Source organism: Rhinopithecus bieti, unplaced genomic scaffold (assembly GCF_001698545.2).
Source record: "Rhinopithecus bieti isolate Rb0 unplaced genomic scaffold, ASM169854v2 scaffold_34870, whole genome shotgun sequence".
NCBI classification, from domain to species: Eukaryota; Metazoa; Chordata; class Mammalia; order Primates; family Cercopithecidae; genus Rhinopithecus; species Rhinopithecus bieti.
In genome coordinates, this window is record NW_016814702.1 from 25,516 (window position 1) to 51,050 (window position 25,535).

General features: G+C 39.5%; 1 protein-coding gene across 1 annotated transcript in view; it reads left to right on the forward strand.

Moving 5' to 3' along the window:
* The window catches only part of LOC108515161 (contactin-associated protein-like 2), a gene marked incomplete at its 5' end in the record, with an annotated part of 480,745 nt that overhangs the window by 15,665 nt on the left and 439,545 nt on the right, over positions 1-25,535 (forward strand). The window contains one exon of the mRNA XM_017851841.1: positions 7,721-7,848. Within this exon, the coding sequence (XP_017707330.1) occupies positions 7,721-7,848 (128 nt within the window). The remainder of the gene's footprint in view (positions 1-7,720; positions 7,849-25,535) is intronic.

Below are 25,535 nucleotides of genomic sequence, written 5' to 3' on the forward strand. Positions count from 1 at the left end.
ATGTATACCACCATGCCTGGCTAATTTTAAAATTTTTTATAGAGACAGGGTCTCACCATCTTGCCCAGGATAGTTTTGAATTCCCGCCTCAGCCTCCCAAAGTGCTGGGATTACAAGCATGAGCCACCGTGCCTGGATGTGAATTTTTATTTAAGAGATAGAAAGAATAGGAACAACCCAAAGATCCTCTAATAGAAATAACTAGACATTAATCAAATGTCTAGTTTGATTAATGGTATGTCTATGTTTAACTTTTAAGAAACTGCCAAACTGTTTTCAAAATGACTGGGCACAGTGGCACTTTAGTGTAATCCAAGCTACTTGGAAGCTGAGATAGGAGAATCATGACTTTACAGCCCACTTCCCAAGTTTCCCCAAATCCTTGTCAACACATGTTATTGCCTCTCCTTTTGATTATATCTTTAGTGTAAGCTATTAGTAAAATAACTTTCCAGGAGAATTCTTATAGGTTTTACCTTTTAACCTACTTTTCTGAACACTTGCTGTGGAAAAAGTACAGTGTATTTGATGATGACTGTTAGGAGGCAGAAAAGGTGGAGAAAAGAGAGGCTGGGCTCAGTGGCTCATGCCCATAATCCCAGCACTTTGGGAGGTCAAGGTGCGTAGATCACTTGAAGTCAGGAGTTCAAGATCAACCTGGCCACCATAGTGAAACCCCATTTAAAAACAAAAAAAGATGGAGAAAAGAGATACAAAGATTTATAGGTAAAACGAACTTAATTATATGAACCAGAAATCATACAAAAGACTCCAAAATGTTTAGAAGCCATCCTTGAGATGCAGATTTAATGCTAAAAATATTGGCATTTTCAGAATATTACAATGACGAATGTTGACAGTCAAACAGAATTTTATTGTTAAGCTTGTCTTGGAAAAACCAAGACTGTTTGATTGTCTGTGATTGAGGCACAGTCCCTAAAGCTAGTTTGGAAAAGTGACAAATGTTTCAGGCTGGGATACAAAAGACAAATTCTAAATAAGGAATGAAGAAGAGAATGAAACATGGAGGAAATTGGTGGGACATTCTGTGCCATTTAAATATGTTGACTCTTGTTAATGAATGTCTATATAGAGGTCAAAGGTGAGGAAAACAGATAAAGCATGGGTATCTAAGAAAGGTGTGTTTTCTATCCAGGAAGACAGGTCAATGGAATACGTAAATATAGTGATACAAACTTGAAAGGTAGTAAAAGCCCTTAAAAACAGAGTCAGTAAAGATTTTGTAGTCCCTGGTTCATAGTTACAAAGTGGAAGACACCAAAGCCAGGAAATATACCACTTTATAGTTCATTACCCTACTATTTCCAGTGAGATGTGTGCAAAAGACTTGTTGGACCTTATTGCCAATTGGCATTTGAGACTATCTACAGTTCTTTTTTTTAATAACCTCATTGAGGTATGATTTGAATACCATAATATTCATCGATTTTAACTGTACAATTAACTGTATAAGTGTACAGTTTTTTTCATAAATTTTTAGTAAATTCATTGAGTTGTGCAACAAATCAACACAATCCCAATTTAGGACATTAACAGTATCCCTATAAGATTCTTGTTTACCAGGAATTTCTGTTTCTATTCCCAGCCCCAGACAACCACTAACCTCCTTTCTGTCCTTGTAGATTTGCTTTTTCATATCAGTAAAATTAGAATATGTGATTTTTTTTGTCTGGCTTCTTTCACTTAGCATAATGTTTTTGAGGTTTATTCATGTTGCAACATGTATTCAGATTTCATTCCTCTTTATTGTCAAATAATATTTTATTGTATGTATCTACCATACTTTTATCCATTCACTAGTTGGTGGGCATTTGCATTATTTCCACTTTGGGCCTCTTATGACTAAATCTGCTATAAACGTCTACCTAAAAGGCTTTGTGTGAACATATGCTTTCATGTCCCTTGTATAGATATCCAGAAGTAGAATTTCTGAGTCATATGGTATGTCTATGTTTAACTTTTTAAGAAACTGCCAAACTGTTTTCAAAAATGACTGGGCACAGTGGCACTTTAGTGTAATCCAAGCTACTTGGAAGCTGAGATAGGAGAATCATAACTTTACAGCCCACCTCCCAAGTCTCCCCAAATCCTTGTCAACACATGTTATTGCCTCTCCTTTTGATTATAGCTGTTCTGGTAGTGTGAAGTAGCATCTCAGTGTAGTTTTAATTACATTTCCCTAATGAATGATAGTATTAAACTTCTTGTCATGTGTTTATTTTGTATTTGTACTTCTCTCTTTGAGATATCTTCTGTAGCTATAGCTTTGACTCCCTGAATTCTGTCCAGAAATTTCTAGTTTGAGTGATGCCGTGATGGAAAAGCATGAAAGTACACAGAGTATACATTTTTTAAGGGATACTAAATACCCCTAAAACTTCACAAAACAGAAGTCCTTCTACTCTGCTAGAATTATTGTATAGGAAAACTCAGTATAATCATTTTCATAATATTTGGTAGAAGAGCAGGCTCGTTGTAAAATTGGGGATGTTTATTTTCTTTAGGGCTTCTTTTTTCTACTTTTCATTAAGCGAAGGACAAGACTAAACTGCCTGGAGGCTTGTTTGCTTTCTCAGCACAATAAAAAAGTCAAGGAAAGACAGCAGAGCAAGACAGAATTCTTCAGAAAAACAATACCGAAGGGAAATAATAGTAACACCACGTTAGAGAAACAAAATCCATAGAATCAAGCTTTACCTGAGTGACAATGCTGATGGAAATAGCATGCAAGAGTCTTAGTTCAGGGCCTATTTGAAATGGATGATAGAATTTTTCCAATGTATAACTTATTATGCTAACAGGATAAATAGTTACTGAAGATCTCCCTAAATTAGATTGACCTCAATCTGTAAGGATCATAACTTTCAACAAAGGCTCGTTTTGCTTGCAAAAAGATTCACGCAAGATGCTTAGATGGACATCATAAAAGTATTTCAGAGGACCACCTCTCCAGGACCCAAATTGGTTGTGGAGGCTAGGCACAGTGGTTCACACCCTGAAGCCAGGAGTTTGGGACCATTCTGGGCAAAAAAGCAAAAGCAAGACCTGTCTCTACAAAAAAAAATTTAAAACAGCGGACATAGTAGCATGCACCTGTACTCCCAACTACTCAGGAGGCTGAGGCAGGAGGATCCCTTGAATCCAGGTCGAGCCTACAGCGAGCTATGATTGCACCACTGCGCTCTAGCCTGGGCAACAAAGAGAGATCCTGTCTCTAAAATTAAAAAAAAAAAGTGTAGGTTGTGCTGTAGGATCACAAAAACTTTGTGCCAGTTAAACCACTTTACTGCCTTTCATGAATTAGTTTCCACAACTAACGTAGAGTCTGCTGTTTGAGAATTTCACATGCCATTGTTTGTGGCTTTACATTCTCTGGATCCCTGTTAGATCTTTGGTCAAAAGTGACCAAGGAGGCATCTTTATACTATTTTCTCCTTTTATTATTTTCTCAGCTGACAATTCTTTCCCTCTTTTGTTGATTGGGTAAGGAATATCTGAGTGTTATTACTACTAGCTATACGGCAACCTCTTATAAACTTCAATATATCATTAAAAACATTGGTTGATTTGGGCATGAGGTAATTCTAGAATTCTTTTTTGCTTAGTATGGCATGTTGATAGATTAGGGGTAAATGTGAATAAAACATTGCAGATATCTTTGAATGTATGACTTACAAATAACCTCAACATTTTAGGCTAGCTAAATGTATCTTTAAAAGGTAATTTTCACCTCACCTATAAATGAGAATTAAAAGAAAATTCTTTGATTTTAAAATTCTTTGATTTTAAAAGATAAATTCTCTGATTCTCATTATTCTCATCAGTAAAATGGGAGTAATGTACACTATCTCACTTAATGATTATTATTCTCACTTAATGAATCATGATATTAAATTTTCAGTATCATTGACCAATAATGCAAACATTTTGAGAAAACATGGCTTATAAATTTCTGTCATCCCTGATGTTAATCAGTTTTTCTTGCAAAATAATTAAGTAATGCCTGCTTTTAGTATTAAACATTTTTTTAAGTTCAAAACCTACTAAAAGTCTACATTTATAAAATTATTACAAACACTTAAAAGTTACGTTTTCAAATTATGAGATTGTGTAGATATGTGAATTCCTATAAGGTTATACACATATCAATTTGGGCAACACAATTACATAATAATTGGAATATTTCCAAGCACTTGTTTTAAAAATGCTTTCTCCTAGCACTAGTTTCATAAGAAGGTAGTACACTGTCACTGGTCATAAAAAAACCATCATTACTGGCTGGGAGCAGTGCCTCACACCTGTAATCCCAGCACTTTGGGAGGCTGAGGTGGGCAGATCACCTGAGGTCAGGAGTTTGAGACTAGCCTGGCCAACATGGTGAAACCCTGTCTCTACTAAAAATACAAAAATTAGCCAGGTGTGGTAGTGGGCATCTGTAATCCCAGCTACTCGGGAAGCTGAAGCAGGAAAATCACTTGAACCTGGGAGGTAGAGATTGCACTGAGTCGAGATTGTGCCATTGCACTCCAGCCTGGGCAATAAGAGCAAAACTCCATCTCTAATAATAGTAATAATAATAATAATAATAATAATAATAATAATGCACCAACATTACCAAGTGCTGACAATGATCTTGAGCAACCTGAATTTTCATACATTTCTGGTAGAAATGTACATTGGTATACGCTCTGGGGAAAACTGTTTGAAATTATCCACTAAAGTTAAACGTGTACTTTATGACCCAGCATTTCTACTTTTAGGTAAATGCTCGATATAAATGAATACTAATAAGTAACACATCTATAAGAACATTCATAGCAGCTTTATTCATGATAGCCAAACAGTGGAAACATCCAAATGACAATAGAATATTCATTCTCATTGTTGTGTAGTATTTTATTTATATGATACAATCTTTTGTATCATATAAATAAATATTTAAAGTTGAGTAGAAGGAGCTAGGCACAAAGGAATACACAGTGATTCCATGTACATAAAGGTCAAGAAAAGGCAAAGTTCATCTATGATGGCAGTAGACAAAATTATGGTTACTTCTGAGGGGGTATACTAACTGGGAAGGGCATGGGGGGTGCTTCTGGGGTGCTGGAGCTGTTCTAAATCATTATGTGGGTCATGGTTGCACAGGGTTGTGTGTGTGTGAGCGTGTGTGTGTGTGTGTGTGAGCGTGTGTGTGTGTGTGTGTGTGTGTAAAAATTCATTGAACTGTACCTTTCAGATTTTCATGATCATTATTCATTTAACTACAGAATGTCATAGAGATTCCACCATTTAAAGATCTTGTTTTTATAAAATTACCCATACTATCTTATAGGTGCTGGAACAGTTAAACAATGAAGAGTAGCCACAATTGGCAGAGCACTTTCTCTTCCTACAGGATAGAGCTCACTTGTACCAAAGCTGACGTATGACTGCCTGCTATACAATGCAGAGTAAATTTAAAAGTTTATTATTAATTAAATTTATTTCCCACTGTTACAATAAATAAATTGAAGTGTAGACGGTTTCTTTCCTCTTGCATGTTTCTTTGCATTTATTCTCAGTACATATTTTTGTCCCCTCCTTTGTCCCTTCCCAAACCCCTTGCTCAACTTTGGAAACTTGATTGAATTACACAACAGTTGCCTACCATGATAGTAGTGGGATATTTGCTCAGTAAATTCCTAAAGCAAAAATGGACAGTTATGCCCCATTATGAGATAGAATTGGCAAATTCTTCCTATAAAGGACCAGAGAATATACATTTTAGACTTTGAGGGTCATATGGTCTCTGCCATAGCTTCTCAACTCTGTAATTGCATCATACATAGACAATACATTTTAAAAAGTGGCTGTATTTCAATAAAACTTTCTTATGAACACTGAATTTTATAGCATCACAAAATACCATTTTTTCTTCTGTTTTAAAACAATTTAAAATGTAAAAATCATTCTTAGCTTTTGAGTCACACAAAAAGAAGTGATGGACAGATTTTGGGTCTCAGGACTTAGTTTGCAGAGCTCTGATTTAGAGTCATGTAATTTTAAGTAATAACTTGAATCTCAGCCTTCAGTTCCATCATTTCTAGTAGGTTGTCAAATTACCGTATGCTGTTAGAGGGTGCTTTTATTTATCGTTCCTTTAAGAAGCACTAAATATTAAATCTAATATCAAAGGCTTTGTTTCCTCTTTGGCATCATTGTAATTCATAGGACTTCTAATAAAAGAGGATAGGTTTGTAAAAAATTCCACTGAGATATTTGAGGCCTAATCCTTAGTAGCTACAGTGTCAGTAAGAATCACAATGCTTTTCTGCATAATCTTAATTCTGATTTGATAAATAATTACTTTTTAAAAACCCTTCATTTTGAAAACAATGAAATAACTAAGGCAGTATATAATGCATCTATTTGAGACCCTCTGGCCAAGTTCTGTGGCTCCTTCCTGGGTTTTATGGGTCCTGACACATGAGGAAACAAATATTCACTGACATTCAAGAAGGTCAGAGGTATAAGTAACGGCTCCACACAGCATAGCATTTTCAAGACAGGCCTCCAAGTTGGTTCCTCTCCATTCCCTGCACTATTTGCCAAGAGACATGAACGGCAAATCTTTAAATTATTGAACTCTGTCATTCTCCTGTCATCCAAAATCAGGGTGGGTTTTTTCTGATGAGTTCTATGTGCATTTTCAAAATTGTTATTTCTATTCAGACTGAACCATGTAAAAAAACATCTGAAAGGGTAAATTTGAGGAACGACATCACGCTGCTTTGTGTCTCTCACCCATTCAGCCCCAAATGAGGGATCCCTCAGCCGTAGCAACAGGAACAGGGGACAAAGGGGCACTGATTTTCCTTGAAGGTGAAATCTGCTGCACAGGCCCCAAGACTCCCTGCACATAACTCAGCTTAAGCCCATCTCCAGGAGCCCCTCCTGGGTTTCTGTGCTCCATTCTAGAGTCAGTACTTTGCAGCTAGCCTTGTCCTTCTTCATTTAGGGTGGATACGGGGTAGACTTGGGAGACCTGAAACAAGATAAATACAGAGTCAACAGAAGAACAAACTTAGGAGGAAAGCCAACTGGGCTCAAATCTCAGCTCCACTCTTCAGTGTAGATGGAAATAAACAGTTATTGAACACCTGTTCTGTGTTGGAAACTTCACATAAACTATTCCAGTTGTTAAACAAGAAGAGAGGAAGGAACAAAAAAAAAAGGTTTCCCTTATTTAGTTGACGTACAACAGGAAAGAAAACTTCTCAAGGAACTGCTTCAAAGCAATGAAAGAGACAAAGGTTGTTTTAAAAGAGGGTTTTGCTTCACATATTATTCAAGTGACCAGGTTGACTTTGTTGAATTTCTGATTCCGTGACAGCAGCAAACTCTGCATGTGTGCTCAGGGTTTGCCATGCTGTGGTGTACTCTCAACCTGAAAGAGTATGCAGCATAATGGTTGTGAATCTCTGGAAATCAGGGTGTCACTTCTGTTTTCCAGAGGACAAAGATGCCAGAGGGGCTTCTGATCAATATGCTATGAGACCACCTATGGAAGAGAGAGAACAACTCTTTAACTGTGGCTTTATTTAGTAAACTTCCAAACGATTACTGAAATGTCATCATTAGACACCTTAAGCAACTAGCAGAAAATTCATATTTCTAACTCAGCCTCTTCATTCTTTTTCTGTCTTTCCCTGTGATCCAGGAGGAAGGATGCTGGCTTCTTATCGTACAAAGATCACCTGCCAGTGAGCCAAGTGGTGGTTGGAGATACTGACCGGCAAGGCTCAGAAGCCAAATTGAGTGTGGGTCCTCTGCGCTGCCAAGGAGACAGTAAGTTTGCATGGCAGCTATGGCTTGCACTTTCATATCCCATTTAAATATTGTTTCCAGGCTGCTCAGAAGATGCCTGCAATCAGACTTGCTCTTCTGTGGCTCCTACAGAAACATCACGCAACCCAAGCAGAGCTAACTTAGAGGAGGGGAACAGCCATGAAGCCTCCAGTACAGGAGCCGAGATTTGGGCATAAAGTGGGGATATCCATCTTTCCTCTGTATTCATATGTGACAAGTTTGACTACCTAAGTTTATGATGATATAAATAGCAGTGCTAATAGCATAAATGCGGTACTCAACAGCTGTGATTCCACTGAGTGCTGCTGTTAATGCCATTAGGATGACTATTTATATCACCATAAACTCAGTTTATGGTGATATAAATAGTAGCATTATGGCTTAATGTATCATTGTAAACTTGGATTATGGCCATATAAAGTTTGACATTATTGCTATCAAACTTCATCATCATCATCAGAGCTTGATGGTCCCTTGTAAGCCAAAGATTGTTTCTGTAACTATGTCTTGTTTCAGGATTAGTCACCCCAGAGAGGAATTTGGGGCTGCTAGCTTGGACAGTGGGAGGTAAGGGAGTTGGAGCGATGGTCCCTCCTAATTAAGGGCACCATTAGGATTTTATGTTGTTTGATACCCTCAGTGTGCTTTATGTGCAGTCAGAGGGAAACAGTGACGTGGCTGCACCGTGGTGATTCTGCAGCAAGCGCCCTGGGCATCATTTTCCCTCTTCTTTTTGGGACACGTGGTTTAGGCAACTCTCCTGAGAGTTCTATGCTTTCGTGAGTATGTGCAAGGCATCCGGAGACCTGGATTCTGCTCCCCGAATAGCTGACTTGCCAGGAGACCTCAGGCAAACGCCTTCATTGTCTTAGCTGTGGTAATGAGAATACCACCAGCATCCCACTTCCTCCTGGGAAGGCTGTAAATATTTTAGTGCCTGGATTTGGATTCCTCCTAGCAAAGCATTATGTTAGATGGAGTATTATTACCACTTTGTAAATCAATGGAGAATTAGACCTACTTGATAATAAATTACTGCGTCCACTCAAAGAGGTGTCCTAAGGAACGTAATGATGCATGCTTAACAGTTTCCTACTTAGTAAATTGAGGTTGTCGGCAATTAAGCAAAGCCATGTTCCTAATACAAAAGGGAGATGGACTTTGTACTGATTTTTCTCTACTTACATTGAAAATGCTACCTGTAAAATTGAGACTGGCCAAGATCTTTATCACACACGTATTAAATAATAATACTTCATTTGTTCAGTCAGGCTTAGTAAAACTGTTGAGGAAGAAATTTAATTTCAACTGCCTAAGAATAGGATAGTCACCTAAAGTAATAGTATATATGCATTTTAAACAAATACTATAAGAAATGAAAGATAGCGTTGCTCTAAAATTAGGAAGACTGTCATGTGTTGTCTAATGAAAGTCATTTTTTTATGGAATAATTACTCATTAGCATATAAAGGTAAAATATTCCTGGCTTACCGATTCTAATTCTGAAGTTAGCTTTGAATTTGAGAAAGTGTTCCCATTAAATGATTGATTAATAAAAATTTCACTCCTGCAAACTTTTTTTCTTGTTTGTTTTGTTTTGTTTTATTATGGTTTTCTTTGAGACGGAGTCTTGCTCTGTCGCACAGGCTGGAATACAGTGGCATGATCTCAGCTCAATGAAACTTCTGCCTCCCGGGTTCAAGTGATTCTCCAGCCTCAGCCTCCCAAGTGTCTGGGATTACAGGCGCACACCGCCACGCCTGGCTAATTTTTGCATTTTTAGTAGAGATGGGGTTTCACCATGTTGGCCAGGCTGGTCTCTAACTCCTGACCTCACGTGATCCACCCGCCTTGGCCTCCCAAAGTGCTTGGATTACAGGCGTGAGCCACTGCACCCAGCCTTCTGCAAACTTTTATTACCATTCTTAAAAAGAAGATTCTAGGAACATTAAATAGTAGATGCTGCAGTATATGAGCAGTTTATAATTAATATTAGCTTATTTGTTCTTAATAAATCAACCACAGGAAGAATTTATTGTGAGACTGTCATTCATCTAGAACTTTCCTAGGTGCTCTGGAAAATAAGAAAAAGAAGTTCAAACCATGTTATGTGAAATGAACATGAAAACATATTGGAAAACACAACTTGGTTTATAATTTAATTTTAGGTTTTGTGATATAAAATTATTGCAGCTGATAAGAAAGGAGCCATAGAAGGTGTATTTCAGGCAGACTTTCTTTTTAAAAAGAGAAAATGGGAAAAGTATAGTGGTCATTGTTCATTTGCATTTCTATTCTAGGGCTGTTGGTCTTAGAAACATTTTTAGAACCTATTAATAAAATGAACTGTTATTTATTCACATTACATGATCTCAGTATACTTATAATTACTGTAGCTTCAGAGAGACTCTTTTGAATCATATTTTACCTGATATTTCATGAAAGCAAAAGCAGTCAACAGTTAATGGCAATTATGTAGAATACTTTTGTGTCTGTGAGAGAGAGAGAAATCTCATTGTTTTCCAGGCAACTGAGAATAAGTATTCTACCTGGTACTTGAATTGCCTTGTAGCAGTCAGAAGCTGTGAAGCCCATGTGCCCTTTAAGAATGTTCTCACGTGGACACAGTAATGATAGAGCGTTCCGTATCAATTGCATTGTCCAGTTTTTATACATGTATGATCTCCTTGGATACACACAGCCTCCTGTGAATCCGGTAGGGCAAATATTAGTCTTTCTGCTTTACAAATGAAGAAAATACTTCTTTGAAAATGGCATTTACACAACAAATTTCTGAGCACGCTTTCAGGATCTGAGAAGCTTCAGGACAAAAGATGGAACAGAGAATAGAAATAGTTGTGTCTGTACAAGATCAGAGTTGTTTTCCCAACTGCACTCTCTTTCCTGAGCCAATTGTTGATGAAATTAAAATGTCTTAAAAATATTTCATTTGGGTCTTATCCCACCCCTGGCCTCAGCCATCCATGTCAGTTACCAATATAGTACAAACATTGTAGGGATTAAATGTATGTAATTTAAAAAGTGGCATGGTGCATTTGTCCTGCTGTTTATAGAGATGAACTTACTTTGTGTCATTTACTGAAGTCTGTTCAAAGCTACAGCTTATAAAGACTAAACCTGTTGTTGAAAAATATCTCTTGGTTTGAGGAGTTGAGTGATGATAGCCCTCAGAAGCTGCCTCTTGAATTAGGCCCCAGTTTCATCCTCTAGTCTCAGAGAATGAAACCATTTTTGTGGGCTCAGCCCAACCATTTCAGCAGTTTCGGTTGATTTCATCATGCCTGCTGTGTTTTATTTTTGCTTTGATTCATCTGAACTCAGACCCATATAATCAAAATGCTAAAGAAAATCAGTGAGTGCCACTCAGATCTGCTGCATTTCCCATATAGTGCTGTGAAATGCTTATGTCCTTACAGGGGTGTGTGTGTGTGTGTGTGTGTGTGTGTGTGTGTGTGGTTTTTTTCTTTCTTTCTTTCTGTTTTGCAAAGCCTATCCGAATGGAAACTTCAAATCTAAATGACACTGAAAGTAGGACTGGTGATGGATGGTTCACTAAAATAAAAAGTGCTGTGAAAATACAAATCCCCCTCTTAAACTGGGTGTACGCACCTAGAAACAAAAGCCATTTAGAAGATCAAAAATCAATGATTAGGTAGACGTTGTTTCAAATTGAAATATGTAATCATCTTTGGAGATGGCTGCCAAACTTTCATACTTTCATGAAATTAGTTAAAAAAAAAAAAAAGACTTCCATTTTTTGGAGGTAGAAATCTCATACTATGTCTGATGAATATAATTAATTGTAGGAATATAGTATTTGGTAGACAATTGCTTTATTTTCAGCCATATGATGTAAAACTTTACAGTACTCCTAGGGATACAGGGACTGTAAATAAATACTTTGGAGCAAGTTTGTCAGAACCATAGGAAAGGTTTTAAAAAAAGCAAATGTTTTCAGTAAACCATGTAGATAGGTAGAAACAATTCCAGAAAATGTCTTATTCAAGGGCATCTTTCAAGGCCATGCCAGAAATACTGGCTGTGAGGCTGGCGACAGAACACTGGAGTCATACTGCAGGATTAAGATGCAAATTCAGTTTCTCAGAGCTATGGAGGTGACCCAGAGAGATAAGGAAGGAAAGGCAAGGCAGTAGTAACACGTCCAATTCTGGAACACTCAGAGGGCAGACAAAGCTATGTGTAAAGAAATAAAGATATTGATGGAGATTCATCCAAATGATGGTGAATATTTGTTCTTTGGGAAAGTTATTTTATGTGCCAGAGTAATAGGAAGGCCATGATCTGTTTTTTGCAAGAATTTTACAAGCCAGCATCATAACCTGCCATTCCCTTGCCAGGAAAGATAAGGTGGCCAGGCGTGGTGGCTCACACCTGTAATCCCAGCACTTTGGGAGGCCGAGGCAGGCAGATCACTTGAGGTCAGGAGTTCGAGGACAACCTGGTCAACAAGGTGAAGCCCTGTCTCTAATAAAAATACAAAAATTAGCAGGGTGTGCTGGTGGGCACCTGTAATCCCAGCTACTCAGGAGGCTGAGGCAGCAGAATCATTTGAACCTGGGAGGCGGAAGTTGCAGCGAGCCAACATCGTGCCTTTGCACTTCAATTTGGGTGACAGTGCGAGACTCCATCTCAAAAAAAAAGAGAAAAAGAGAAACAGACGAGGCCATGTCTGGGTCTCCACGTTGTTTCTGTACCAATGAAACATTTCCAACAGGGGTGTAAATGAGCGTAACTCTCCTTCAGAAGATAATACCCGTGAGAATACATAGGCCACATACTGAAGGAGAAACCACCTCTCACCTGGGCTCAGGAAGCGATTCTCCTTATTGAGAGGTAGCAGCTCTCCAGGCTCCAGAGAAGAGTTCAAAGTTTATTTATCTCCTTTTTCTTTGCTGCTTCAGGCTTGGAAAAGACACAAAAGGAAAACGGGCTAGCATGCAGGTTCTAAACCAATCACTTTAGATTCATTTTCTCTCTTGATTCTCCCAACATCCCTTAATAGGTGATACTGTGGATCAAACAAACAAACAAAAAGGCACCTCTGTAAAATATTTAAAGAGGTTAATTTAAGCCAAAGATGAGTGATCATGGCCCAAGCTACAGGTTCAAGAGGTCCTGAGAACATGTGTCCAAGGGCTACAACTTGGTTTTTATATGTTTTAGAGAGACATAAGGCATCAATCAATATATGTGAGGTATACATTGGTTCAGTCTAGAAACAATGTGAGAGTGTGGCTTACAAGTCATAGGTAGATTTAAAAATTTTCTGGTTGGAGATTGGTTAAAAGAGTTATCATCTAAAGGTCTGGAATTGATAGAAAGGAGCATCTGGGTTAAGATAAGGGGTTGTGGAGGTCAAGGTTCTTATTACATAGGTGAAGTCTCATAGATGGCTGCCCTTAGAGACAATAGATGGCAAATGCTTCCATTTAGACCTTTAAAAGGTGCTTAGACTCTCAGTAAATCTCTTCTGGATTTCAAGGGCCTGGAAGGGGAAAGTTCTAGTTATGTTGATAGAGATTATTTACAGAGGTGAATTTTCCCCCACGGGAAACGACTTTGCAGGATCATTTCAAAATATGGCAAAGAAACCTGTTTGGGCATGAAATATTTTTATTTCTTCCTTTTTCTGTCATGTGATGTTATACTAGAGTCAGATTAAAATTTGGTATCTTATGGCTACAGTCTGTAAACTGTCATAATGATGGTGGAAGTGTGGCAGTGAGGACAACCAGAGGTCACTCTCGTCACCATCTTGGTTGTGGTGGGTTTTAGCTGGCTTGTTTCCTACAACCTGTTTTATCAGCAAGGTCTTTGTAACCTGTGTCTTGTGCCAACTTCCTGTCTCATCTTGTGACTCAGAATCTTTAACCACCTGGTGAAGCCCAGCAAGTCTTAGCCTTATTTTACCCAGCCTCTATACAAGATGGAGTTGGCACTTAGATTTTTAGTTTTGGTTCGCAGTACCTTTGACTCCAGTGTACTGATGAGGAAACAGAAGCAATGTTATTAGGTGCTTTGCCAATACGTTTCAGAGCTCAGACCGGAATCTACCTGGTTCCAAAGTCCTCATTTCTACTTTACTCAGTCAGAGCTGATGTTAGGATAAAAATGGGAAAGAAAAAAGAAATATCTTATGCTCTCAGGGAGTGGCTGGGTCTAGCTGTTTGCTGACAAGGGGGTCTAGGGAAACATCCCCATTGCCCTACGAAGGGTCACTGAAAAACCAACTCACAAGGCAGATTAATAGAAGAAAAGGCATGCAAATTTTACTACTGGGAGTGCACAGGGAGAATCAGAGAATAATTTCTCACTTCCCAAAGGAGTTCAGAAGCTTATACATCATCCTGGGAATATAGGTTATGGAAGCAGGGGAGGAGAGGAACTTTGCTTTCACTTTCAAAAGGACTATTTACTGGCCAGACACGGTGGCTCACACCTGTAATCCCAGCACTTTGGGAGACTGAGGCAGATGGATCACTTGAGGTCAGGAGTTCGAGACAAGCCTGGCCAACATGGTGAAACCCCATCTCTACTAAAAATACAAAAATTAGCCGTGCGTGTTGGCAGGTGCCTGTAATCCCAGCTGCTCAGGAGACTAAGGTATGAGAATCGCTTGAACCCGGGAGGCAGAGGTTGCAGTGAGCCAAGATCACGCCACTGCATTCCAGCCTGGGTGACAGAGCAAAACTCTGTCTAAAAAAAAAAAAAAAAAAAGGACTATTTACAAGTTCATCTCTGCTGTTCCTAGATCCATTTATTCTCCCTGGTAATCCCCTCAACAGAATTCCTCTTCTCTCCACTCCCATAATCTGCTTTTTTCCAGGATGGTAAATAAGTTTCTGAACCCCCGCTGGGGGCGGGGAGCGGGGAGTGGTCATCTCTCTGGGGCTCTCCTTGGTTCTCCACATGTACATGTTAAATCCACTTGTATGCCTTTTCTCCATTTAATCTGACTCTTGGGAGTTGATTTTATTATTTATTTATTTATTTATTTTGCGAATCTTCAGAGGGCAAAGGGAAAGATTCCCTTGGCTCTTACACTGCTAAGCTGTGTCTTCTAACTTATTCTTACATGAAGTGCTGGTTCTGAAAGCAGAAGATGAAAAAAGGATAGGTGACAAAAACCGCTCCCAAGCCCATGCTTAGTGGAAAAAAGATCCCCCCTTGATTTTGCACCCCTCTTTTTGACAAGTCATCAAACAACTGATTGTTCTCTTTCCCCTTACTGCATCTGTTCTGCCTCCCCAACAGCGTACGTCTTAAAAGTAAACACAGAATCTAATTCACTTTTATAGTATCAGTAGTATCACATGCCTAACACCTAGAAAGGATTCAACAAATATTTGTTGAATGAGGAAGAAAAATAATACATCAAAGCAGAAGGAGAGTGATAATGGCCGGTTTGGCCTGAAACTCAGTTTCTGCCCTTAGGGCACTCATCAACCCAAGCAGAGAAACTTCAGGGCCCTGGGGCTTTGGAACTCTCTAATGGAGCCACAGATGCTGGGCTAACTGACTTCCTGCATGAAATCTGGATTTTAGAGCCTGTTTTCCTAGACCCCTCATTCCCTGCTTGGGTGCAGCTCTTGCCTCTGCCTTTTCCTTTTTAGAGTTTTCATGACACTGTGTGCTCTGATTTCTGGCTCACTTTGCTTTCCTACTGTTGTTCTGAATGCTTATCTCTGATTCAGCCCCACCCAGAAAAGAGGTCGCCTCAGGCAATCTATGTAGGATGCTAATAGGTGCATTACCAGCATGGAGGACCACTTTCCCTCTGTCTCTCCATTCCTGCCCTGGCCATTCATTATAATACATTTTATTTACTTGGGTTTGGTCTTCGTCCCTCGTGCTTTTGCATCATCATGATAGGCTCATCAATGATTTTTGAAAAGAGCATTAACATCACAAATCTCAGAATGGGTAACATTTGATCATTCTCAGTAACTATTTCCTGAGAAGATGCTCTAAATTATTTTTCTTTTCCCATTTTTTCCCACAAAATGTGGCTATATATTTTTGCCTCAAGTATAGCTCAAAACAAGACCAAGAATCACAGTATCCTAACAGTGGAGGCGTCTTACAGATCAACCAGTGCAGAACCTCTCACTTTACAGATGAGGGTCTGGTCTAGAGAGGTTAACTCACTGGCCCAAGGTCTCACAGCTGGTCTGCAGCAGCGCACATGTATTAAAACAGTTTAATACAGTCTGCATCCTTAGTCATTCCCCAGGACCAAAATGAATGTGGACACCCAAAGAGGAAACTTCGACCTGAAACTCCGACCTTGGGTCTCTGCCTATCAACAGCTGAGTGGTATCAGAACTCTTAATCTTACCCCATCATGAGATCAATCATCTGGAAATCTTGATAGAAAACCCATAGCCACAGGAGTGAGGGGTCAGTGGCAGAAAGTTGATGACTTCTGGGTTTTTTTGTTTTGTTTTTTGTTTTTTTAATATGTGTGTGTGGTTTGTTTGTTTTAACGTCTCATTCTGGCGGGTTTTTAGGGTTGATAATAGAAGGCATGAAAAAAACAAAACAAAACAAAACAAACCAACAAAAAAACCACTCTGGAGTGATGCCTAGAAACCATTAACCTCTATTTTTTCTTAATGTCCCAACCTTCACTGCTCTTGCCATGGGCTACTAGCAACTGAGAAGCAGTAGTGGATCTAAGAACAAGCAGAAATAGTGAAATTTTCAGGATCACAACCTAGGCTGATTCCCATTAATGGATTGAGCCCTCTGGGCATTTCTGAGGTCAGCTCCAATTACAAATGCTGCAACTTTTGCAAGTAGATGGAAGCCTTCCCTTTTGTCTTTCAGACTCCAGAGTGACTTTAAACAATTAGAAGAAAGGGACAATTCCTATGAAGGAAATCAGCCTCTTTAAGATTACTCAGTTACTCAACTTTAGCTGCAAACTCACTGTTGAAATGGGAAGTAAAATTGGTTCCAGTTTGGAAAAAAGTCTTTCTGTTTCACAATTGATATGATACTTGTGTGCGTGTGACCGATTTTCTTACCTGTCCTTTCAAATACTATTTGTATTTGGAAGAATCGTCACATGCCATAGAGGACTTAATCAACGTGAATGATCTGATGCCAGACTTGGTTCTGCAGGTCTGTGTTGTCAACGAAGAGTCAAATTCTATAAAATATTTGAAGACATCTATTCTGAGCCAAATATGAGTGACTATGGTCCATGACACAGCCCTCAAGAGGTCCTGAGAACATGTGCCCAACGTGGTTGAGGCACAGCTTGGTTTTATACATTTTATCTATTTTACGTTATTTTATTTTGTATTTTATTTTTCGAGACAGTCTTACTCTGTTGCCCAGGCTAGAGTGCAGTGGCATAATCTTGGCTCACTGCAGCCTCCACTTCCCAAGTTCAAGTGATTCTCCTGCCTCAGCCTCCCAAGTACCTGGGACTACAGGCACAGGCCACCATGCCCGGCTAATTTTTTGTATTTTTAGTAGAGACAGGGTTTCACCATGTTGGCCAGGCTGACCTCGAGCTCTTGACCTCATGTTCCACCCCCCTCAGCCTCCCAAAGTGCTGGGATTACAGGCATGAGCTACCACGCCTGGCAGGTTTTATACATTTTAGAGAGGTATGAGACATCAATCAAATACATTTAAGAAATACATGGGTGTGGTCCAGAGAGGTGGGACAGCTCAAAGCAGGATGGGGGTGGGGGTTCCAGGCTATATAGGTGAATTTAAATATTTTGTGGTTGACAATTTGTTGAGTTTGTCTAAAGACCTGAGATCGATAGAAATGGAATGTTCATGTTAAGATAAAAGGTTGTGGATACCAAAGTTCTTTTGAAGTCTTATAATGGATGCCCTTAGAGACAACAGATGACATAAGTTTTCTATTCAGATCTTAGTTAATCCCTTTAGGATTGGGAGGGTCTGGAAGAAAAAGATCGAGCTATGTTAATAGAGATTCTTTACAGATGCAAAATTTCCCCCACAAACAACAGCTTTGGAGGCCCATTTCAAAATATGGCAAAGAAACATGCTTTGGGGTAAAATGTTTTGATTTTCTTCCTTGTCTTGTAATGTTATGCCAGAGTCAGGTTGGAAAGGAAATCACAATAAATAGGTTAACTAAAACTCATCTGATGAAAATTTGTGACTTGTAGGGCATGACTCCCCACACCCCTTAGATAGGAATTTGGGCAAGACAAAAAAAAAAAAATCAGAGTTTAGTCCTCAGTGTGGCTGGGTGAGTTCTGTCTCCTCCATGTCCTCTCTCTGGGTGCCTGTCCCTTCCTGAACTTGTCACTCTCTGCAGAAGAAACAGCATCCCCAGATGCAGGCGAGAGATTTCTCTGCAAATTGAATCCCCATAGTTGGGTTTCTCTGCTGAACTCTGACCAGTCTTTCACTATTTGAAGAGAATTAGGCTTGGCCTATTGGATCTAAACATCCCCAGTGTGGAACATACTTTGGAAGTGACAGAAACACGAAGTGAAATAGAGTCTAACCTATTCCAGGATCAGTTCCTGAAAACAAATTCAACCTAAAATACTTTATTGAGAAAAACGAGACATGGCTCTCATCCTGGATCAGTTTATGTTTTAGTAAGGGTGAAAATTTTAACAAAGTGGAGGAGATTAGGATGGAAGTTTGGATTCCTAATGGGACTTTAAGTGAAAAACTCAGAGGCCTCATGTAGTAGTGCTTTACAAATGTTAATGTACTTAGAAACCACCTGGGATCTTGTTAAAATGCAGATTCTAATTCAGGAAGACTGGAGCAGGACCTGAGATGCTGCAAGGTGTGGCTGCCACTGCCAGTAGCCTTGGAATGGCTACAAGGTGTTGCCACTGCCAACAGGCCACACTTAGACCAGCAACCTTACATAGCAGCATAGTGAATGGCACAGACTTTGGAATCACACACACCTGGGTCCAAATCCCAGCTTTCTCCCTTACTAACCATGTGCCTTTGGACAAGTTCCTTAACCTCTGGGCTTTCACTTCTCACCCAAATCCTTACCTCAGCTGCACATGAGAATAATTACAATGACATCACTGAGTTTGCTCTAATAAAGCCTGATTGTCCCCAGTCCTTGCACATGGTCAGAGCTCTCTAAGTGTTAGCTACCACCATCATTCTTATACCCATTTGCTGTGGAAAAAGTGGCAGGCTTGATATCAGAAAAGCTCTGCTCATCTTCCTGTTCCATGTTCCTGTCCCTGTACCCTTGACTTCATGCCTTTTCTTGGAGAGGACAGGCCTGGTCTCAGGTGACAGTGTAGCATCCATCCATTTAGCTTCTCCTACCTTGAAGGTGCTGGCCACAGTACTTGATGAGAGCTCAACTGCATTTTCTGAGTCCCCAAGGGCAATGTCCTTCCACATAAGCAAGCTCTCATTTCTTTCTCATCATGTGGACCTCAGCTTCAATGTTAATTGTTCCTGGAGGACTTTCTTGTCCACTCAGCTGACATAGCCACTCACACCTCCCCATGTCCTTCTTAATTTTCTTCACAGAACGTGCCACTCCCTGGAATTATCTCTGCAATGCATGACCCAATTCTGACATTAACTGCCCTGAGTTAGCACGGCCTTCACAAGCTAAGAGCACAGTCCCCAACAAGACAGCCTTCTCTTCACATACCAGCTGCAAGCTTGGGGGGTTCTTAAGCCACTCATATTTCTGACCAACTGACTACAAATCTGGGGGTTACTACTATTCTTTCAGGGTCAATAATTTACTAGAATGACTCACAGAACTCAGGAAAGTACTTACTTATAATCAGAGTTTTGTTATAAAGGATACAAATCAAGTCTAGACAAATGAAGAGATGCACAGGGTGAGGTCTGGGGAAGCCTCAGAGACAGAGCTTGCATGTCCTCTTCCTGTGAAGTCAGAATTGTAAGAGTTAAAGAAAGTGGAAAGAAACACAAAAGGTGGCTCAACAGTAAAAGGTTTATTTTGGAGAATAAACATGAGAGGGGCTTCTTGCCTATTTCAATCAAGAGCACTCTCTCTTACAGACTAAGAGTATTTAAGGGCTTTAGGGTGAGAGAGCTTATCACAGGCTTGGAATGTTTCTGTGTGGAAGAGAAGTTTATTGCAGGGTTGAAATGTCTCTGGTTGGAGGGGAGGTTATCTTGGGACTGACATCTCTCCAGCCTCTCTGGCCAGAGGGGAGATTAACTTGGGGCTGGCATGTCTCTGGTGGGGGAGGGTTTTAGAGTTGGAATGTTTCTGGTCAGAGATATCCTTTGTGGTTTATGGTCACGCTGACCTTAGCCTGATGCCCTTTGGACTTAGGCGATTTTTTAATCAAGGGGAACTTTAAAATGGCTGTGCTGGTCCAAGATAGTGATGTTCCTGCTCTGTCAAGAATTCCCCACTCTCCTGGTACACCAGTGTGCATCGCCAACAAGTGATGCTCACCCGGGCTTTGGGTGTTCAGAGATGTATTAGGATCTCATTCTGTAATCAAGATTGATGAAATCATTGGCCACATGATTAAACACAATGTTTAGCCCCCTTTTCCCCTCCTTCCTAGAGATCAGGCTGATAACAGGAAGCTCAAATCCTCAACCCTCTATCAGGTGGCTGGTCTTCCTGGCACACCCAGCCCCCATCCTGAAACCACCTAGGGGCCCACTGTGAGTTACCTTATTGGCATGGACCCAGGCATGGTCCCAGGGGCTCACTATGAATAACAAACACTACTATCACTTGAGAAAGTCCTAGGGTTTAGAAGCTTGGTCCCAGGAACCTGGGACAAAGACCAAATTAATGACCTATTATGAGTCAATCTCTTTTATCTATTTTATCTATTTGCATTATTGTCACCATCATCCCTTACAGTAGACAGGAATCTCAGGCAGAAGTCTGTATCACAGTGCCAGGGACAATGCCTGCCACATTGAGGCACTCAAATATGTGTTCATTAAATTAATATGAATGGTTAAATAACCACAAAAGATGATTTAAATAAGCATTTCCAAGTAACAATGGAGGCAGTGCCATGAGGCACTTCATGATAAATTACAGAAAACTTGCATGCACAGACAATAATTGTTATAAAGGTCCAAGAGAAGCGTTATCACTTGATTTATATGCACAACTATTTTTAACCTGAACAAGGTTTTGCACATTTATTCATCTTAACTGAATGAAAACTTTTCTTCCTTTGTACCTTGAAAATCCCTTGAATCTGATGATTATCTTCAAATTAAGGAATAAAAAAACTCTTTTGCTAAGTTTTTTTACATTCTCTAGCAATTCTAAATTAAGATGCACATGAAGTATTAAATTTATAGAACTCATTGTTTAATCTAAATCAGATTAACCTCCTTGGCCCTTCAGAGATCCAAGTAGACTCTTCCATATTTTTGTTTATCCATGTCTCAAGGTTATTACTGACAAAATTACAATTAGTCAGTACTTCATATCCATTGTTAGGGTGCAAAGCTGTGAGCTATAAACTACCTCACTCTGGCATAATTAAAACCGTGTTCCAGTTCACCTATTTTATGATACCTACTTGGCTTTTCATAAAGCTTCTTTTCACACTCCTAACTGCATGCAGGCCTGGGAAACTTGGGAACTTTATTGAAGAAAACTTTAAACATAAGCTCCTTCTTGAAGTTTGCTGACAGTTCTGTTGCAGCAGTCTTACCATCATCGGGATAAAAACAAATTGTACTATAACTATTGTAAAACATAAGATTTGTAATTACTACCGCTGTTTTTTTTTTTTTTTTTTATTTTTTTTTTTTTTTTTTTTTTTTTGAGACAGAGTCGTAGCTTCACCCAGGCTGGAGAGCAGTGGCATGATCTTGGCTCAGTGCAACCTCCGCCTCCTGGGCTCAAGCAATTCTCCTGCCTCAGCCTCCCGAGTAGCTGGGATTACAGGGGCACATGCCACCATGCCCAGTTAATTTTTGTATTTTTAGTATAGGTGAAGTTTCACCATGTTGGCCAGGCTAATCTCAAACTCCTGACCTTAAGTGATCTGCCCACCTCGGCCTCCCAAAATGCTGGGATTACACGTGTGAGTCACCATTCCTAGCCTGTATTTCTATCTCTAAAATAAATCCTAGTTTGGAAGTCACCAGGTATGTGTACATAGGAAACAGTGCATCTGAATTGGCATACCTACTGGTATGACAAATTGCTCTTTGGAATAGATACCTAGTCCCAAGTTAAGAAGAAAAGGGGACTCCTGTGTCCCATCCATAGTTTATCATTGAGTAAGTCCAAAGGCCAGTTGTGCTAAAGTAAATGAATGTCTTCCAGCTAACCTATAAAGGGTGGTGGGAATATTAGTTGCTAGACCAACACTTAATCAAGAATCTCTCTCAGTCTCTAAGAGTGAATAGAGCAACTAGACTTGGAGAGGATTGCTTAATCTTTTTATGAAAAAGTCATGTGCCAGTTAAGAATCTAGCCATGCCTCCTTCAGGGTTTTCTTGACTTACTCAAGCTTTAAACAATGAAGTGGCTCAATAATCTATTCTGTAATCCCTATGTGTAACGTATTAAGTATTCCTTAATTCAATTTTAGTAGATTACCCTAATCAATTTGTTTTCTGGTATTTAAACCTTTAGAATTTAATTATATTATACTGAATAGGATGCAAATTAGGACTTGAGCTTAAAAGATGGCCTTTTATTTCACAGAAAAGAAATTTATATCGCTCAAGTATTTTGCTGTGGTATTCTCATTGACATAGCTCAGATAATAATGTAACTACTTCATGAAGTCAGGATTGCTATGAGAGAACCCCATTATTGGCTGCTTGGTTTGCTCTTTTGGTTTAGCCAAAGATACTAAATTTGCTCTGACTTCCTCAGTATTCTCCATTTTAAAAAAAGGCAAAAACCAACACTTTGTATTAAATAACCTAAACCTTGGCATTGAACTTGTAAAAAGAGAAAATGACCTGAACATTACAGCCAAGAAGATACTCTGTTGTATTTTACTTTGTTACTTAGGTATCTTTATTTATTCTTTATTTATGTATTTCAAAAAGACATAGCCTTCCTCTTAATCCTTCAACTCTACATATGGAAAAATTCATTTGTTATTATTTAAGTACAATACACAGATGCTCCAAAATTAAGTCTGAGTATTTTATTTGCCTGCAGAACTGACAGTTTGCTTGGCTTATGCTGATAATCCCAAAAAGAAGTCGCTTGTGTCTTGAACATCCATAGGAAGTGCAACTGTAGTTCAGGGTAATATCTATAAGAAAGCCAACTTTACACCTTCACTTAGGTGTTGAGAAAGAGAATGAGCTATTGATTCACCCTGAACTTTAGATAGCCGTATCACATCTGAAAGCAGTCGTTTCGTGGTGGGCAGTATGAAACCCGACTTTGTCTTATAACTTTACAAATTAGTGAGTTATGTTGTTATGATAAGAGATCCCAACAAAAGTATCTCAGTTTGGAATGTCAGTTTTTAGGATGTTGTATATCTGAGAACGCTTCTCCACTGCTCCTCTAACTCCTCTAGCCTACCTAACTTTAATAGCCAGACCTCCTTCCTACCTGTTTACTTCCCCCTTCACAAGAAGCACCTATTAAGGAATCAAGAAAAAAAATGGATGACACTATATTTCAGAATAAAGTAATACAGTCTCTACCATTTCTGCTTTCACACAGATTTGCCCTTCCTTCTGGCATGATTACACATATACACACACACACGCAGATATACTTACATAAGCACATATGCAGATATGCTTAGAATTTAGCATTAGGCTGGGTGCAATGGTTCACACCTGTAATTCCAGCACTTTGGGAGGCTGAGATGGGAGGATTGCTTGAGCCCCAGGAGTTTGGGACTAGCCTGGGTAACATAGGAAGACCCTGTATTTACACAAAAATAAAAATAATTAACCAGGTTTGGTGGCACATGCTTATGGCCCAACTACTTGGGAGGCTGAGGCAGAAGGATCACTGAAGCCCAGGAATTTAAGACTGCAGTGAGCTATGATCGTGCCACTGCACTACAGCTTGAGTGACAGAGTAAGACCAGCCTCAAAAAAAAAAAAAAAAAGAACTTAGCATTTGTCATTACTGCTGCTATAGTCACCTCAATCCTGAACCTACTTTAACCCAAGGTAATATGGTTTGGCTCTGTGTTTCCACCCATATTTCATCTTGTAGTTTCCATAATTTCCACGTGTTGTAGGAGGGACCCAGTGGGAGATGATTGAATCACGGGAACAGGTCTTCCCAGTACTGTTCTCATGATGGTGAATGGCTGTCAGAAGATCTGATGGTTTTAAAATGGGAGTTTTTCTGCAGAAGCTCTCTTTTTGCCTGCTGCTATCCACATAAGATGTGACTTGCTCCTCCTTGCCTTCCACTATGATTGTGAGGCCTCCCCAGCCATGTGGAACTGTAAGTCCAATAAAACTCTTTCTTTTGTAAATGCCCAGTCTTGGGTATGTCTTTATGAGTCACATGAAAATGGACTAATACACAAGGGAACCACAACTCAGGGCTTAAAACATCTGGAGACCAATGTAGTTGGAAGATATAGAGAGGAAGCCAAAGAGAAATGAGAGGTCAGACCTCTTCTGTCATTGACTCCCTGGCAGCAGCTATGGAGGTGGGGTACCCTGTGGTCAACTCTGAGAAAGCTCTGTGACCCCACAGGCATGGATCCACCCAGGCAGAAAACATCACTTTCCTCATTTAAAAATCAAGACATTATATTAATTATGAACTAATCCTTAGTTCAGAAGAGGTCGGCACATGTGCAGTAAGAGAATTCAATCACAAATTTGAATTCCTTGCTTTTTGAGCAGACTTTGCAGAATCATTTGCCACGTCAGCCATTAAGATGACATGGTCCTCATCTCTGCAACTGACTCTCACTGCAGACGAAATAGACCACTAAGAAGCCATAACTTTACTTTCTTCTGCTAGTTTGTTGCTTATCATTCTAGAGAAGTGCTCCTCAAAGGAGTTTTCTGTAATGATGGAAATGTTCTATAACCTGACCCATGTCTGGATCCCCAGTATCACCTCCAGGTTCCATGACCCACGAGGAGGTCTCTCAGCACTGAGCATGGACAGTAGCCCCCCTTAGCTACAGTTTCACTTTCTATGCTTTCAGTTACTCAAGGTCAACTGTGGTCTGAAAATATTACATGGAACATTCCAGAAAGAAACAATTAATTGCATGCCATTCTGAGTAGCACGATCAAAACTCCTGCCATCTTGCTTCACTTTGCCCAGTATGTGAATCGTCCCTTTGTCTAGAGAATCCATGCTGTCAAGGCTACCCGCCCGCCCATTAGTTCTCAGATGGGCTGTGGTGGCATCACAGTGCTTATGTTTAAGTCACCTTTATTTTACTTAATGATGGCCCCAAAGTGCAAGAGTAGTGATGCTGGCAATTCAGATACGCTAAAGAGGAACCATAAAGTGCTTCCTTAAGTGAAAAGGTAAAAGTTCTCAATAAGAAAGAAAAACAAAATTGCTGAGGTTGCTAAGATGTAAGAACAAATCTTCTATCTGTGAAATTGTGAAGAAGGAAAAAGAAATTCATGCATAGTGCATATAGAGTTTGGTACCATCTTCAGTTTCAGGCATCCACTGGCAGCCTTGGAACTCGTTC